The following is a 17,260-nucleotide window of genomic DNA, read 5'->3' as shown; positions in this document are numbered from 1 at the left end:
TGATAAATATGCACAGGATGGCCATCTACAACCAACCAATAATTATCTGGCTCAAAATGTAAAAAGTGCCAAGTTTAGAAACCACGATGGAGCCAAAGCCTGGGGTAAAGGAATAAGACTGGAGGCAGAGAATGAGGTAGCCTATAAGTTGTAGAAGAGCAGAGGCCATGTTCTTATTTATCCTGCAACTCCAAAACAATACATATATCCTAGCCCAGTGCCAGATATAATGTAGGGACTCAATATTTACTTGATATTGATATTGAGTGAATATTTACTTGATAAGTGAATGAATGATGTAGAGCTCCAAATAAGAAGCACCAAGGCCTGAAATGTGGCTGTGGCTGAAAATTCTGGAACAAGAAAATGTAATTAATGGAAAAATTTGGTGGGATATGTATAAGGTCTAGTGCTTAGTAAATAATAATGTACCAGTGTTGGTTTAGTAGCTTTGAGAAATGTACCAGATGATAACCTTAGGGAACACTGCATAAGGGGTATATAGCTCTTTGAACTATCTGTGCAACTTTCTGGCAAATAATTTCTTACTCCAAAATTAAAAGTTTATTAAAAAAAAAAACCCTGTATTGTCAGTGAATCAAACTTTAAATGTTTGGATATGTATTTAAATCTGTGTTTTAAGAAAAGCTAAAATGTTAATATTTTTATTTTATTTCCACTGATACTTGGTAATACTACATTGACCAAGGAAAGAGCAAAGAAAATCCAGATAGAAAATGGCAAAGAGGAATCAACAAAAATGGCAAAGAGGAATCAACAAAAGACATGTCAGTACTATAAAGTTCATATTAAAAAAAAAATTCTGATCACTCATACTGTGATAACTTGAAATGATACACTATTACTATGCAGGCAAACTACTATGGCAAAAAATCTGATGAATTTTTCTTTCCATTACCATCCTATTCATAATTTTCTAGCAAAATAAGACATTCAAGGCTGTCACTGAGGCTAACGAGACATGACACTAAATGATAATAAGTAGTTATTTTTATTAGGTTCTCTTCTGTGATTTCAAAAATATTGTAAATGCAAAAAGAAAAAAAGTAAAATTAGTGTTCTAGTACAGAACGAATATTCTCCTGAAAATATAAATATAAAAGAAAAATAATTTATCTTAAACCCTAAAAATGAAATAAAGTCTTTCAGAAAGATACAAGTATCTGCTTGGTAATTAATTCTGTTACCTAAATATACTACTTGCATTTCTCTGTTATAACACAAAACTCAGGATATTTCTGCCACCTTTACATTCCCAATATCCATGTCAGCAATATTTACTGATCTGACCATATAACTAATACCAACTTTCTTAAGTAGCTGACGGTTACTATTGAAAAGCTTAGCTTATTGAGAATAAGGTGTAGCATAATGGAGTCAATCTCAATTCATGACTCACTAAATGTGTAACCTTAGTCAAACCACCAAATCTTTCTATGCCTCAATTTCCTTCTCTGTAAAACAATAAGTTCCTCCTATGGGCTGGGCTGTTTAAAATTTTAAAGGTAAAAATATATGAAAAATGCTTAGAGTACTGCCTGGCACACAGTAATTACTCACACAGCAAATGTTAAGAGGAAAGTTATTTACTATCAATCATTCTTGTACTTTCATTGTCTGCCACGGAACTGCCTGACAATGTACTGAAAGAACAACATAATATATTCCCTTTATCACATAGGTCTGCAGTCTTCCAAAGAGATAACAAACTTTCTCCTACAAGAGAAGCGTCTATATTTTATCTCATCTTTCTCTCAAGAGAATTATTCCTTCTCCTAGTATAATTTTCAAAGTGCAAATACACTCTAATATCTCAAATCCTTTGTTGTTTTAATAGTTGTTCATTATAGTTAGATTATATATTGAAACCAATATTTAACCAGGGCAAACATATATTTAATTTAAAAAAAAAAAAAAAAGATCTCCCATGATTACCCACCATACAAATATCGCATAGGATACCTTTGGAAAAAAGGTCCGAAAAAACAATCCAGAATGCATCACAGAGACAAAAAGATGTAAATCATAAAAGAAAGAGTAACAGAGAAGATAAAGTAAAAAATTCTACCATCAGTCTATGGTCATGCCACCCTGAACAAGCCCGATCCCGTCTGATCTCGGAAGCTAAGCAGGGTCTACCTAGGAAGACCAGGTGCTGGAGACGTAAAAAAATAAATAAATAAATAAGCTGACAAGGTCCTTGCAATCTGTGAGGTCAATCAAGGGTTGCCTTGCTTAAAAAAAAAAAAAAAAAGTCTATCATGTGTTTAACTGGAGTTCCATAGGAAAGGAGAGAGTATGGAGTGAAGACAATATATTAAAAGATAATAGCTGAGAATCTTCCAATGCCAATAAAAGACATTATAGTTCAAGAAGCCTAATAAATCTCAAACAAGATAAAGTTAAAAGGATATCAAAATATGTTACAATCAAACTGCAGAAAACTAACAAGAAAATCTTAAAAGCAACCAGAGAGAGCAACTTTCCAAGTAGCAATAGATCTAAATCCAAATATATCAATAATTAAATATAAAAGACAAAATGTCCCAGATAAAACACAAAGACTGTCATATTATAATTTTTAAAAGACACTTCTATGTTATTTTAAAGAGAGATGGAAAATAAAAGGTTAAAAGTAAAACAATGGAAAAAGATATACAATATAAACGAAAGCAAAAGTTATCCAAAACTCTAATATTAATTAATGATTAGTATAAGTATCCAGAAAAGAAAGAAGTAGGATGTGGATAGATGAAAGAAAGAGGGAGAATAACATTCCTGGGTAGAGAGGGGGGTTGGGAGTGGGAAGAGAGGCTATGATTAAAATATGAAGGTCCTGAAATTCAGAAGTTTAGACTTGGTGGCAGAGGAAGTACAGCATCATTAAAATCTTAACCTCTTTATACCACCTTGATAAGAAGTGTAATATAGCAAAGGTAAACTTAAATAAGATTAATTATCACACTGTTACACAGCATAACCTAGAAGGGAAAGAGGGAGAAGATATGAGAAGCAAGAAGACTGCTTTAGAGAATATGTAGTAATCAAGTAAGACAAGGGCCTGGAAAGGAAAAAGGATGAATCCAGGAGACATTTCAAAAGGAATGCATTAGTTTTCCTTCTTTGAAATTTTAAAGGCAAAAAAATGCACTATGCTTTATAAAAAAATAACCAAACTATTTCTTTCCCACCATTATAACTAATCTATATTATGATACAATCACCCATTAAACCAACCTAATATAAATATTAGTAAACAATTTTTTGTAAAAATAAAATACTAATAAACTAAATAGCCTGCATTAGGTACAATATATACAATCTATAATTATGCTTTATTATGACTTCATTATTAAGATCAGTGATATAAGAAAAAAATATAACAGCTTTTCTCTTTGAATGCTAACGTACATAATATAAAATTCTCTGATATCACTGTAACTAAAAAAAAAAAAAACATTTTCAAAAGCTCTTTACCAAGAGGATATCAACTTTGTAATGAACTTAAACAACTCACCAATGCTGGGTGGACTACCATAGTTAATTGGCGACTCAGGTGGTCTTCCACAATGCAATGCAGCCAAAGCAGATCCTTTCCATACAACGTGCTTGCAGCCTATTAAACACACATGTTTTTATGGATACAGAGATAGGACACAAAGACAAAAAGAAAAAGAATGTCTAAATCCTATTAGAAATTTTTCATACTTTTATTTGTGCGTAGCAAGGACTGCCTTCCAGCTCCTAATAAAGTTTGTACTCCAGGAACACTTTGCGGAATTTCTTGTTCAAGAAGAGGTCCTAGTCGATGACATATTTGCAGCAAGTGATCAGGTGCTAAGTGTCTGTAATACTTCACCTGTTATATGAGAGACATATAAAGTATTTGCTAAATAAAGTGATTTAATATTTACACTAAATAAGCTATACTTTAAAAAAATACAGTAATTTGTTCTAGTTAGCCAACGTTTCATTTTATTTGGGAGAAAAGTTCATGTTTATTATGTGAAACCACTTGATTCAGAGAACAGAATAGCTACCCCAACCATCATTTAATCCATGGAGGAAAAATACTAAAGAATTAATGTAACCTAAATATAACTAGTTATAAACTAAAAGATGCTAGTCAATGCAAATACCAAACAATGAAAAAATATATAGTATTATAACCTAAAATGGTAATGTTTCAATTTAATGTTTTAATTTTCAAAAACTTCAAACAAAAAAATTCCAACTATATAAATAAATGTTTTGTATCCTTGAAAGTAAAAGAAACTTGATAGTTCATGTTCTCATTACAAACTTTAAAAAAACTGACATAACATCTACACTGAATTTCATAATTTATTTACCAAAAGCTTTACAGAGAGAAAAGCCAAATTCCAACTATTAATTTAAACATGTTTTGATTATAAAATAAATCTACTTACTACAAAAAGTTTGAGCACTTTGGAACAAATTTGAAATATTGCTTAATTTATGCTAGCATTTGAAACCAAGATATAAAATGCTAATATTTTTATTATTCATTCTGAAAGTATTTTTAGTAGACAACAGTTGCATAATAATCTAAAGAGAACTAAATTAGAAAAAATAAAGTACACTTTTATCATTTTATATTTAGGTTATCAAGTTACTAAAAATTTCTCACTGTAGTACCTAAATACTCTAGTTCAGCTGTTCTCGAAGTGTGTTCTGGGAACCCCTGGGGGTTTCTCAGGCAAAAATTACAAATACTAAAACATTATTTGCTTTTCACTCTCATTTTCTCATTGTATGTGGTTTTTTCCAGGGGCCACACCACACATGATGTTACAAGCATGAATGCAGTAACAGATATAAGAATCCATCTCTTAAACCAGACATTCAACATTCCCAAAAATGTAAAACAATGCCATTCTCGCAAATTTGTTTTTAAATTATGTAAATTATTTATATTAACATGAAATGAATTTCTCATTTAAATATTTTTAAATTTGTTTTAATATTTAAATCATAAATGAGATTATAATCCACATAAAGGAACTTTAATAATTTTTATTAATGTAATGGGGTTCTGAGGCCCAGAAGTTTGAGAACTGCCACTCGAGTTCATTTAGTAATGGTAATTTTAGTATGAAGTCCTTATGATAAGATTGATTTTGGGGTGGGAGGGAGGTAAGGAGTTAAATCATTTCATTCCATCTTGCAGTATTTGTTATACTCTAACTGCAGAAGACCATGAATGGTATTTCTAAAAATTTAACTAATAGTCATCCTTCTAAGCTGAAGCCAATTAAAAAGAACTTACTTTACTTTTTAGCATAATACACTCCCGTCATGGAGACAACATGGAGCCATATTGTCATCCTCTGATAGGATAATTTAAAACATTAGAGTCTGGCACACAGTAGATGGTCAATAAGTACTGACAGAATGAATACTTCTGGAAAAAGAGGTTCTAATACAAGTTATACATACTACATCTCTGATTTGGAGACTCACAAAACACAATGACATTAAAGCCTCTGAAAAATCCTGAGATAAAACTATCTAATTTGTTTAATGAACAATTTCCCAAACTCAGTTAGTTACAGATTCTCTCTTTCCCTGATATCATCTTGATTCAAAACATACTTTTCCAAACGTTAGTACGATTAGCAAAAAACACTTAGAAGAAAACATACCAAAATATGAATTATTACAATTGTATTTATACTTTTCTATAATCATCCCTAATTTGCCTAAAAATAACATTTAAAAGAAAAAGTCTACAATATATATAGGGTCCCTTCCAGTTCTAAATTTGTATATAATTATCTAATGTAAGTTCTTTAAATTGATCAAAATTCCTTTAAAAAATTTTACTTTAACAACGAAGTTCTTTATTATTAACCTTAATTTAGTGATGATCCTGTTTTAGGGTCTTTGTGTAAAACACATTTCAGGTAACAAACCTGAAAATCCTTATTGCAGAATTGCATCTTTTAATAAAATATCATGAATCCACTTTTTCTGACTAAATTTTTCCTTGATTTAGTATATTTCAATTTTTCAAAAATTAATTTTCAATTTAAAGTTAGAAGAGATACTTTTACAGTTCTTAAACTCCTCATGATCTGGCTTTTGAGATTTTATACAAGCTGATCTCTTTGCTGGAAATCTTTGTTTCACCTACCTACCCACCTCCACATCTCAGTCCATGCCTTCTTGCTTTACATGACCTGTTATACCACTGTTGCCACTTCTTTTTGGTCATTCTATCTTTGTGTTTCCATAGCACATTATAGTCCTTTCCAAATGTTCCTTTACCCTCCTTCCCAGCACTTGCTAGTACTTATCACACCAAATTAATTGTTCTTAATATATTCTGATATCCGGACCTCAGTGGGAATCTAATGACAGTTATGATTCCCCCACCCCCCAAACACACACACACACACACACACACACACACACACACACACACACACACACACACACAGGCTCTACCACAATCCTGCCCTATTGGGGGATTCATAAAACCCCTGCACTATACTAAAATTGCCAATTTACTAGCCCATGTTCTGCGTAAGACATGGAATTGGATCTTATTTACTTGTCTACCCAGTACTTATAGTTAAGGGGTTAATAAATTGTCAGAACACATGAAAATATGCAGTAAATACTGACTTCTCTTCTATCTAGCCATTAAATGGTGAAGTTCCTTAAGGTCTGAGATCCCAGAGTCCAGTTCTAGACTCTCTTTTCTTCTCACTCCATACTCTCTCCTTAGACAGTCATTAAGCCAGTGATTCTCAAACTGACATCTATAGGCTAGGCTTTCATAACAAACTTTCTTAAGACATCTCTCTTTGGAGTTCCAAAGCCTCCTCAACTCATGTCAAAATGAAAATCATAATCCTCATGCCAATACCCCTCCAAAAATGTCCCTTACCTTGGTGAATGGCAACGCTATCTATTCAGCCTCAAACCAAGAAGTCAAATTTTTTACAATGCCCATTCCTCACTCTCACCTCATTCACAATATCCAAGCAGTCTCAAGTCCAACTGACTTTTCCTTCCTATCCTTAAATATGTCTGCCTCTCTCCATTTCCACACTAACTACCCAACTTTGAATCATCTTTGCAATAAAGTTCCATCTTTCTCACATCCACTCATGCCTTCTACCTCATTCAAATCTATTCCCTATTTGCATTAGAATGCTCTTTTCCAAAGCATACATGTGGTCAAGTCACCCCTACTTAAAACAACAGAGACTTTCCTTGCTCTTTAGAGATCTAAATCCTTAACATGGTCTGCAAGACCTGAAATTCATTTCTGGTCCATTCCTATTTCTGACACATTCTCAGCCTTACACCCTCCAGCCCCCATTTTCCACAGACACGCCTGCCTTCTTTCAGGTTCTTTACCTGCACTCTCTTCTTCACGCTTTTCCCATGTGGTAGGTACACTGTGCATTTCCCCACATCCCCTTAACCAAACAACACTTCTACGTGCTTCAGATCTTCCCTGCAATTTAAGTTCCTTTGTTTTCCTTTACCCAATTCAGTCTAAGTGTTATCTTGGTTGCACAGCCTCAATGGCTTTTCCTTAACTCATGTTATCAGTTTATGACTATACAATTAAAAGTGTAATGATTTAATACTTTTCTTCTCAACTTCACCATAAACTACAAAAGAAGAGGGACCACATCTTCTTTTGGTTCCAACAGTGTCACACACAACTTATTTTTTTTTAAATTAATACAAATTATCTTTTGCTACTGCCTTTTCCTAAACATTATTCTCCATGAATATTAATCCACATCACTATGGTCAATGTTTAAAATGTAAAAACAAATTTAAAAACTTAAAATAGCTCATTTATTGCTATACATAGCTTTTAATTTTCAAGTTAGTAAGAATGCCTATCTTTAAAATTAAGCTTTTAAGTTTGAATGAACTTTTATTTTATTTATACTAATAATTAAAAGAAAAATGAAACTAAAAGGAAAACTTAAAATGATATTGTAATACAATTCCTACCCAAAATGTCTATATTTAGATTCTCAGTAATTGTTTATTATTATTTTAGAAAAACAAAACAAAAATTAACATCCTCAGTTCCAATATACCCATTACTTTCCATGACCAGAGCTGCTTTCAAGCTCTTTAGATATTCAACACACATAGTGTGATAAATATGAATAACACTAACATAGCTAACGCACATTGGCTGTGCACTAAATGCTAGCCCTTGTAGTAAGTGTGGTAAATTTTACATGTAAAAGCTTAGTTAATTATTTTAACAACCCTAAGAGGTGTGTACTATTATTATTTCCATTCATAAATAAATTCTGGTACAAAAAGAGAAACCAACCTTGCAACAAACATCAAGCATGTTTAGTGGATGATAGAGTCAAACAAACCAAAGCAATGTAATTCTACAGCCCACATTTATACTGCCCCCCCCCCGCAAAGCACCTATTGCCACAAATATATGTATATATCAATATGCAAGCAAGCTATAAAAAGGACATTTTGAATAGTTTCCAACGGACATTAAACTGACCCAGAAAAAGAACATTCTAAAGATCACCCTCACAACTAAGCAAACTAACACAAAAGCATAAATTTCTATAAGTAAAGGGGAACACTGAAAAATCTAAGGAAATAAGATATAATTACAATGATATACTAAACAACACTAAATACTCTCTCTCAAAATAGCTAAAGAAATAGCTAAAGAAAACACTGACAATATTTTTGTCAATATTTCTAAGATTAAAATGTTAAACTCTTAAAGTTAGAATCAAAGTATAAACAGATGACACCAAAGAGTTAATAACCATAATATTTGAAAAATAAGAATTTTTAAAAATACACATTTATCAGTAGTGTTCTACTTTTTAAAATCCATGCCCCTTTTGATAAACATTCCAGCTCCTCTCCCACTAAGATGCAAGAGCTCGCTTTATGGATGCAAACCCTAATGCCACCTCACGGAGTTTCACTCCTAGACCTGTGGACTAGTCAGAGCTTTTTCAAACTTCTCATATCTCCAGCCACGAATCTCCAATCCCAATTGAGAATCGCTTAATAACAGTAACAATGATCTTTGATTAACTGTCCATAAATAAAGGTTAAAACCTGAATTAAACAAAGGTATCCTTTTTGTAATTAAGTTACATTATCTAGAGCAGAGATCAGAAAACAATCTATAAAGGGTCAGATGGTAAACATTGTAGGCTTTGGGGGCTACTATTTGTTGCATATATATTTTTAAAAACTTATAAAAAAGTATTAACTTTAGCTCAGAAGCCTTGCAAAAACAGGTATCCTGCACGATTTATCCAAGCAGCCATAGTTTACCTACTCAGATCTAAATAACAATCCTTGTTTCTAGCAACTTTTCCAGTAGGGGTAATACAATTCTGTGGAACAGAGGCAACTGTGTTCATGTCTTGTCCATCTTGGCCCAAATCATAAATCTGTTTCATTCCTTTCTCAGATCGCATATATAAAATAATTTTAGAATTATCAATTGCAATTTAAATAGGATCATTTTCTGAAAATGTGAATTGTAGCAAGGATGGAACAAGAAAAGAAACTGAGCTCTATGAGTGGTTTATTTTCCTGCATCTTCAGCTAAATCAACCTGCTTCTGCTTAGTATGCTACTTCATATAAACAGCCATCCTTTCTAGCCAAGAAAAATTTGTCATTATTACTGTAAGGTACTGTTAGAAGATAAGTGTTATCAGTAGAGAGAATATAAAAAACCTAGAAGCCACTGCATTCCACTAGACATACTGTCATTAAGAACTTCTCTATCATTTTTTAAAGAAAAGGTCAGTAGTTTAAGAGCTGGCTCTAAAGTAAAACATCCTAGTTTTAAACTTCCAAATTGAGTGTGGAAAACAATTACTCAGTCTCAATGTCCTCATCTGTAAGACTGAGACTGCATGAGTCACCACCTTGAGAAGTAGTCACAGTACCTAACATAAGAACTGGCTGTTACTTTTAATTACACTCAACATTACCTACATGTTGACCTTCCACATTGAAAAAAATCTTTCTAGACCTAAAAATGGGGGGAAACATTGGATATCTTTTTAAGTACCTTTTCCAGGTGAGATCAGATCAATATATTAATTACTATTACCTGTGAGACCTAAATGCCAGTCCTTCCTTAGCAAATTAAGAGGTCCCTATGAAAATAAGATCCACTTACTGATTAGCACTAGTATGATCTGATTTGACTAGGCTCTTCACTTCATCCCTGTTTTGAAAACCGAACTGGTTCTAAAAAAGTCAGTTTTTCAGACTGTCTCATACCTATTTTCACATTATTTTCTATCCGAAAGGCTAGCTGCTTCTGCTCTCTGCTATAGTTGAGTTCTAAAAGGTCAGCTTAATGGAATATGGTTCTCTATTTTTATGACTATTCCAGGATATAAACAAAAACCAAAATTTCAAAAACCCTTTGCTATTTAATCACTCCATAGGCCTATTATTAAAACCCTACCCTGGCCTTCTCGAAACTTCTAGTTATAATTATAAATCTCTTACCATTATTAAAGTATAGGTTAAATTGTATCTACAATGTTTAAAACAAGTTTACACTTTCTCTGAACACTTTTACTGTAACAGCTTCTCCGCATAGACACATATATGGAATATTCTATGTCAACTATTCCCCAATTTTATTTAAGGTTACGTATTCTCCCCATTTCACAGGTAAAGAAAACTGAAGTCCAAAGGTTAGTTTGTCAAAGGTCATACATTTAGAAAGTAGGAGCAGCAATTATCAAACCCAGATCTCCTGATTCCACATCTACTGTTACTTTTATTACCTTAGTGTCCTTCTCAAAACTTTAGTTCCTGTCTGTCCCCGCCCCCACCCCATCACACAAATTTTAAGATTATAAAATTACCAGAACCCATATAACCACTTTGCAAATCAAATCCTCTAAGCTGGGTAACTACTCTTACAAGGACTCTTAAATGCATATGATTTCTTTGTAATCAGAGTATAATAACATTAATATAGAATCTTATTGTCAAAATTAATCTTGGTGGTCTATTTAATTGTGAATAAACATGCTTGAAAGACTCTCATATTCACAATTTAATCAACCACCTAAAAATTTATTTAGATAATTCGGTTAGATCAATGTAATTATCAATACAAGTATGTGACATAAAATATATTACTGCTCTTCCAAATTTTATTCATCACAATCTGACTATATTCTGCTTAAAAAAAAAAAAAAACCTCTATCCAGAATTAAGGTTTTTACAAACCACATAAAGATGCTCTATAAAAATTAATTTAAAACACAAAATTTAACTTTTTAAAATAATATATTTTGAAGCTGTTTTTAAATCAAGTCAAATATGCTAAGTAAAATCTGGGTAATAAGAAATCTTTAAAGTATTATTTATTTACAAAGTATACTTTAAAATTCAAATCTAATTCTATTGAAAAAGTCTATTAAAGATGGAAAATTGTTAAACTGTTTATGCTTAAGATGCCAACATAATCTTGAGAAAATGACCAATTTCATTTTTAGTAATGTTTCAGTTTCGAACAGTGTACTCAAAATAACTACCACCACACATACAATGGCGGTAAAGTTGTTTCAGAAAATGCATATTTCTCCAAGATTCCTAGAATTTAGTGTTTCCACACCCCAAAACTAAACCAGAACCAAATGACACAAGACAAATATTTCTTGCATTTATACTATAACCTCTGTGAAGACAGGTTATGTACTTGTTATCTATCCATGATAGAGACCAAATGGGTCCTGCCACCATGACCACAGGCCACGTGGATTCCAGAAATCATGGATTCATCATGTGCTTCATTTGCAGAAGGCTGCCGTCATTCAACATGTTACACGAATATTACAAATCTCATTCCTCTTACAATTTAGTTTTAACTTAAGCAGATGCTGCATCATACTATGTTGCTACCTAATTTTTCTTAGTATCAAAACTTCTCATCCAACTATCTTTTTCCTTATCTGTGATTTCTGAGCTCAAATAAGGCTGCTCGTATCTAAGGCAAATAACAAAAGGTAGACATGCTTCAAACCTGATGACTGCCTCCTCTGTGGTAGCCAAAAGTTCTCACACTTAAATATTTCACTATTCAATATCATGATTTTTGATTTTTTAGTACCCTAAATTCTCAAATTCCATAAAGGAAAAAAGTACTATCATTTCCTCCAATCTGTTATAAAATACTTAAATGCCTCTACAGTCCATATGCTAATATATTTAATTAACCCAAAATAATTTATCAATTTTCACTAATGTTATTTCACCAACATAAATCTCAAACAAAAAAATAGAAACTGATGATCTTTACATTTTAAATTTATTTCTAAAATTTTTAATTTGGTTCTTATTATATAATAGCCTTTATCACTTTTAGATGTAATTACAAAAGCGACTTATATAACCTAAAAAATTTGCTGTTAATTTTTTTCTAATACTCATTTTAATGACTTTCTTTAAACAAAGTACATTAAAATAGAAAGTTATTCTAAATGGGTATGCTTATTAAAACGGCCACTTTGCTTACAGATATATTTCTATGAATTCTAAAACTTACATGAAGAAACTACCAGTAAGAATAAAATTTATTTATTTGGTATGACTTGTCCAGAATAAGTTGTGTAGGATACAATTTTATTTGCTACAATTCTGCAGTGACATGATAGATAACCACAAAATTTGGGGAAAAGAATGGTCACAGTGAGAGGAATTTTTAGATAAAAGAAACAAAATCTTGTGGTTACCTGATAAAGAAATTGAGTGGATTAAAAAAACTGACATTCATAGTATTTATTTAACCTAATGCTCACTTCAGAATTAATTTAAGTCTTTATTAAACTGTTTAAAACACATAAATCATTAACCCAGATTGACAAAACATTTCAGACTGGGAAACAGACTTCTGCAGTACTATTCTGCCTCATAACAATCATATAAACACTACTGTATAGTTGAGGAGGGGATAATCCAACTTCTTCACATAATACTTCACAATTATTCAAGGATATTAAGAATTTAACAGGTATTTATTTCATTTTAAAATGTCTGTAACGTCTCTTTTAAAAATAATGAAATAAGTACCAATAGAATAGCTGCATATGTAAGAAATGATGAAATTTTGCCCACTTCAGCCCTGCAGCATGTACTATTCCCCTTCACACCTAACATTCTATTTACTATAATGATTATGAAATATTAAAGCCCTGCTTTAGAGGCTACCAAGGAAAGCTTAGTATTTCATTTATACTCTATTTAAAAAGGAAATGGTAACACACATTTACTTCATTATATGCTACTCTCCCGACCCCCAAATTATACTGGTTAAATTCTGGAAAGTAATATATTATCTTTAATATAAAATGAGAATCCCTGATTCAAAAACATCTAATATGTTATACACTTTTCTCCTAAAATTTGTAAGTTTTATACCTTAACTTTAACATTAGTTTTATACCTTAACTTTAACATTAATCAGCATACTCTAAATGCGTGCTTAACATACATAAGTAAATTCTATTCAGTTCCTATTCATCTCTGAATTTAAGACCACCAACAATTTCTGAAAACTAATATTTAGTTATATTATAAAAAGGTAGTCTACAATGTGGTTAGTGTTTCAAAAATCTTCATCTTTCCAAGGAGAAACCATACTACAACCCAAGAATGGCACACTCAAAAGCATTTATACACATTTTCCAATCTGCATAATTTTTCTATATTTACTTTTCTGTGTTTTGGATAATCAAACTCTGAAATGAAAGAGTTGTGCTCTTAGAGACACGGTATTGCTATTTCTAGTTTAAAATCAAATTTTCAGATTAGAAAAATTTTAATTCACTTATTTCACAAATAACTGGGGCCAACAGAAATTCCATGACTTGCCTGAAGTAACCTGCAGGTTAATTGTTGGCAGGGCTAAGATATAACCCTCGTGTCCTGGCTCCCAATCTTTTCACCTGAATAAAGATTTCCAATGAAGTGGAATCATTTTAAGAAAAGTAAATAACCACTACAAAAATAAAAGAATTATATCATTTTAACAGCTTAGCAAAACATGAACCCAGTTTTGAAAAAATAAATGTCCCACAAGTAAGAAATGTAATCAGAGTCCCAGATCTGGTAAAAAATCTTAAAAATTCTGCCTCGAGATCTCACAAATATGCAATCTCCACTAATTAAGGTGACAACTATAAATCAAGTTAACAAACCAACCAATATCACTATGCAAATTAAGAAATAAACAATTGTACAAATGTTAGTTTTCTTATTCTACAGTTTGTTCCCATGCCTGGCTCCATTTAAAAAATAAGAATTCTGATAAAAGCTTTAAAAATGCCTTTTTGCTTTAAAATTAACCTCATATTTTAAAAAAACATAAAATCTGATAAAACATATAGAGTAAAAAATACTTTCTATTAAATTCCATTCATTGTTAAAAACGGGTTTTGAATTTTAAACTAGATGGTAATAATCACAATGTTTTACAATGCCTTTATCAATCACACAAATGTGTCAATTTTTTAAAAAATCTGTAAACTTTTCAAAACTACTCATAAAACTCCACTTTCTTCTTGGTCAAAACTCAATCACTGTAATTTTATCTGTAGGCTGACTGAAGATGTTAATATATCTATTTTTAAGCTCATAAGTACGAATATTATATCCTACCCCAAATAGCTGTAATTTGAAGTGTTCTAGAAATTTTAATCTGACGTATGAATTCTTCCATTTAAATTACTCAACTTATCACTTACATAGCAACAAATTCCAATAAACACTACTGAAACCAAACAATAGTTATTTTGATTTCACTCACTAAAATAATCTTCAAACCAATGTTAAATAAAAGCAATTTGACAGGCAACAAAGTTAAACATTTTTAAGTAATAATAAAACAGAGAGGATACTGTGCAAGAGATTTTGCATGTGTTCACCTACACATAAGTTTCAAAAGCCTACTATTAAAAACAAAAATGTGCCCAGATACCTGGTGTTCCAAATATTTTTAGAGCTAACTAAATCTCAATAAAGTCAAATAATTTACCTAGATGTTTATCATACACCTAGATATAGTTTGATATGAAAGTAATATGCTGAATGAATAAAGAGAAAATGAGCCAGAGAACTGTGAATTCTAATAAGAACTCTTAACTGTCTCCTGAATATGTCAACATGACTGTTCTGGTAAAAAGGTTAAAAACACTCTATGGAAGAAGAACCACTTCCATGTGAAACTGGTGGGTTTTGATAATAACACGCCAAAGAAGTGTTTATAAGACTGTTTTCAGTCTTATAAAAAAATTAGGAATAAAATTTTACTTATTACTTTGAGAAACGAGAAACCCTCTCAAAAAACAAAAATCAACATTAGTACCTCTGGTGTTACTGGCAAAGACAAAATGATATTCCTATACGAATTAGACAGTCTCATAATTTAGCCAGAAACCATTAGCCAATTTAATTTAAAAATATAACATTACCCAGTGTTTTCACGTTAAGAAAACACAGCAATTTTCAGTGACTTGTGGTTTGCGGGTTTTTACAAGACACAAAGATGAGTTTTGTAAAATCTGCCCAATTCTTAAAAATGGAAATTATAATCTTCATAATATTTTTGTCTAACAAAGACATGGAAATCCATTTAAGATGTTGACCGATACTTACAACTTAAAAATTTTAATATTGCAGTTACTGAATTTTGGAGTTGGCTTCAAACTCTTCATTTTAGCGAAGTACTGAATGAAACTAGCCTAATCACTACTTGAAAACTAAGTATGGAAATGAATACTGTTATGTTTCCATTAAATTTACTATATCCATTAAATTCAACAGCACTTATCAACAACCTATATTATATAATTTAGACGCAAAACTTAGATGTTCTATATCCAAATGAAAAGCCAGCAAAATCATGTTATGCCTTCACCTCACACAAGACATTCAATTCTAAGCCAGCTCTGAAACTCCCTAATTGTTTCAGAAGCCGTCATGAAGTAACATTAGTCATTATTAACTATCCTACATCAGTTACAAATGTCTCAAAAAAAATCAATGCACTGAATAAATTTCAACGCCTTGATTTGACCCAGTGTGACTACCTTCTGCCCCCCACACACATATATGCATACGAACGACCAAGATCAGTTTAGAATGTGGAAAACATAACTCCCGAATACAAATATCTTACTTTACCATTCACAATACTAAAGTGATAGATCCACTTTTGGAAGTCAATTGCTACAAATTACTAAAATATTCACCCTGAAAACCCATAAAATTAAGTAGCAGGTATTTGTCAAACTATTTAACAAAATATATCTCAAGATAAACTCAAAAACTTTTACGTGCCAAGTTCCATCTCAGGTAAATACATGGATAAAAATAAAAATTCTTCAGTGGCCGCCAATCATAGTTCTTAATTTTAGCAAAAGGCATAACACGAGAATTAGCAAAATTAGAAAAAACCTCTTAAACTTCTGGCTTTAGGATATTACAGGCTTTACACTTCTGCGAATGTGTTTTGGTAAATTCAAGATGTGCTGCTGGCCAACTAACATCACACATCTGATCCCCTCCAACAAAAAACCTAGCTCTGAATTTAAGGAAAGCAAAAGAAACAGGAAAAGAAAAAATGTATAACGTCTTGCCACGGTTCCGCTGCGGCTGAATAGCCTGCTTGTGAAATGCTAATGCCACTTCGGAGCAGTTAGTCACCAGCTATTGTGTGGGGTAGGAGAAAGCCGAGCCGACCGCGCGTGCAGAGCGAGAGAGCGCGCCCTCCCTCCTCGCGCCGCTCCCGCTGCCGCCGCCGCCGCCGCTGCTGCTGCCTCGCGCGCGCCCCCGCGCCCGCACGGACGCGCGCGCCGGCCCCTCCTCCTCCGGCCTTGCACTGCACAACACTCATGACGTATCTTTATTTCTAGCACATTAACAAAATATCACAAATAAATTGTCGGCAGCCCATGCGGCCCCGGGGTGCGGGTCCCCCCGGCCACTGTCCCCCGCAGGCCCCGCGCCGGCCTCCCAACCCTTCCCGTGGCCTTTGGAGCTTTCACGTTCTGGGGCCAAGTTTTTGTCTCTGTAAAAAATTGCGGGAAATTCAATTTTTATTCGACTCGGGGAAAAGTTTCTTTGCTCCGCGACGTGAATGTCTCACCAGATTCTGGTAGGTCCTGGGATGCTCCTTCCCGGTCCAGTCGGTGCGCCGGGGC

At 32.6% G+C, this 17,260-nt stretch overlaps 1 protein-coding gene across 1 annotated transcript in view; it reads right to left on the bottom strand.

The window, feature by feature from the left end:
• The window catches only part of PHIP (pleckstrin homology domain interacting protein), a 112,915-nt gene that overhangs the window by 94,817 nt on the left and 838 nt on the right, over positions 1–17,260 (bottom strand). Inside the window, exons 3-5 of the mRNA XM_023533451.1 lie at positions 17,206–17,260; positions 3,730–3,880; positions 3,539–3,637 (exon numbers count right to left, since the gene is read on the bottom strand). Of these exons, the coding sequence (XP_023389219.1) occupies positions 3,539–3,637; positions 3,730–3,880; positions 17,206–17,260 (305 nt within the window). The remainder of the gene's footprint in view (positions 1–3,538; positions 3,638–3,729; positions 3,881–17,205) is intronic.

This window comes from Pteropus vampyrus, unplaced genomic scaffold (assembly GCF_000151845.1).
Source record: "Pteropus vampyrus isolate Shadow unplaced genomic scaffold, Pvam_2.0 Scaffold102, whole genome shotgun sequence".
Lineage (NCBI taxonomy): Eukaryota > Metazoa > Chordata > Mammalia > Chiroptera > Pteropodidae > Pteropus > Pteropus vampyrus.
Note: the sequence above shows the minus strand (reverse complement) of the source record. Positions and strands in the feature narration are given on the sequence as shown.